We start from the raw sequence: 1,385 nt of genomic DNA on the forward strand, positions 1-1,385 counted from the left end.
ATTGCAGAATTATTTTATTTGATTAAAACAAAATTCCAGTGACACATGGGTTCACAACTATTAATTTCAAAAGTCTCTTTTGCCCAGTTCACTTCAGTAGCCTTTAGCATGTGCAGTAGTATGCGGAGATGTCATTGTTCCAGGTTCCAAACAGGCCCTGCTTCACATCTTTGAGGCGGTACACCACGCCAGCACCAAACTTCCTCTTGCTTCCATTCTTCTTGATGCGGGACCACACGGTCAGGCTGCAGAACTTGCTCACCACCAGAGAAGAGGCGCGGTTGTTCCAGCGCAGCGGCATTGTGGGAACGTCTTCGTTGGGGTTGATATCAAGGTACTGTCCTCCACAGCTTTGCTCGTAATAGTAGTTGCTGTCCTCATACAAGCGGGCGCAGAGTTTGTTGCCCTCTGCGTCTTTCAGGGAGCCTGGGTCAGGGCACTGGGCATCCAGGCCCAGGAAGCACACAGCACAAAGAAGAAGGATGATGGCTCCCTTCATGATTTTAGCGTGTTGGATGAACCAGGCTGTAAAGAGTCTTGGTCCAGCCTTATATACGCAGAGGCACCGCTTGCCAGCGGTCAGTGTGTGTGAATGCAAGTGCAAGCAAACAGATGGGATGAAGGTTGCTCATGGGAGTTTGAGCACAATGTTTACTTGTGACTCAGGCAAGTGTATTTATCAGATAATAATAATAAAAAAACAAGCAGTTTTGTACTCTTGTCAGTGTTTGTTATTAGTCCTGTTTCATAGACCAGGTTTTTTAAAAGGTACTAACTGAGATCATGGGTTCAATTCTCATGCAACACGCACACTCTCCAACTGATAAATATTATAAATATGTAACTGACACTGGACAAGAGATTCTTCCAAAATGCAATGCTTTCAACATTATCACAGTTTTTTTTTCCAGCCATAATTTTGATCTCTCAGATGTCTCAACTGCATCAGACAGTTAAGGGAAATTATTTAAACTAAATTATCAAACAATTATTTTTTTGGATAAAAATGTATATTTTATGTTTTCCAAATTGAAACAAAAGCATTGACCCTAATTCTAGTCAATGTCATGACATGACATGACATGATCTGATTTAATATGCACTGCAGGTTTAACAGAAACAATTCATCACCAAGAACTCATTCCGGGAAATCCTACAACCAAATGAATACATCCTCTAAGTCCATTGAATCCATGGACGTAATTTTGATTTCAAAAGTGGGGGGGACATGGATTCGTCGCTATTTAAATATTTGGTTTTAACCCTAAAAACTGGGGGGGACCAAAACCGGCTTTTGAAAAAGTGGGTCCCCCCCCCCCCCCCCAAATTACGTCCGTGATTGAATCAGCACAAATAACGTAAAATGCCCGAGCTGCATTAAAGTG

The 1,385-nt window shown here is 42.2% G+C and overlaps 1 protein-coding gene across 1 annotated transcript; it reads right to left on the reverse strand.

Annotated features, from left to right (window-relative positions):
• Nucleotides 1-710, reverse strand: LOC143481725 (syncollin-like). Its single transcript, XM_076979830.1, has one exon. The coding sequence runs from the start codon at nt 497-499 to the stop codon at nt 104-106; it is 396 nt and encodes a 131-aa protein (XP_076835945.1). The 5' UTR covers nt 500-710; the 3' UTR covers nt 1-103.
• Nucleotides 711-1,385: the final 675 nt, after the last annotated feature.

The sequence above is a fragment of the Brachyhypopomus gauderio genome, chromosome 18 (genome assembly GCF_052324685.1).
Source record: "Brachyhypopomus gauderio isolate BG-103 chromosome 18, BGAUD_0.2, whole genome shotgun sequence".
Classification (NCBI taxonomy): domain Eukaryota; kingdom Metazoa; phylum Chordata; class Actinopteri; order Gymnotiformes; family Hypopomidae; genus Brachyhypopomus; species Brachyhypopomus gauderio.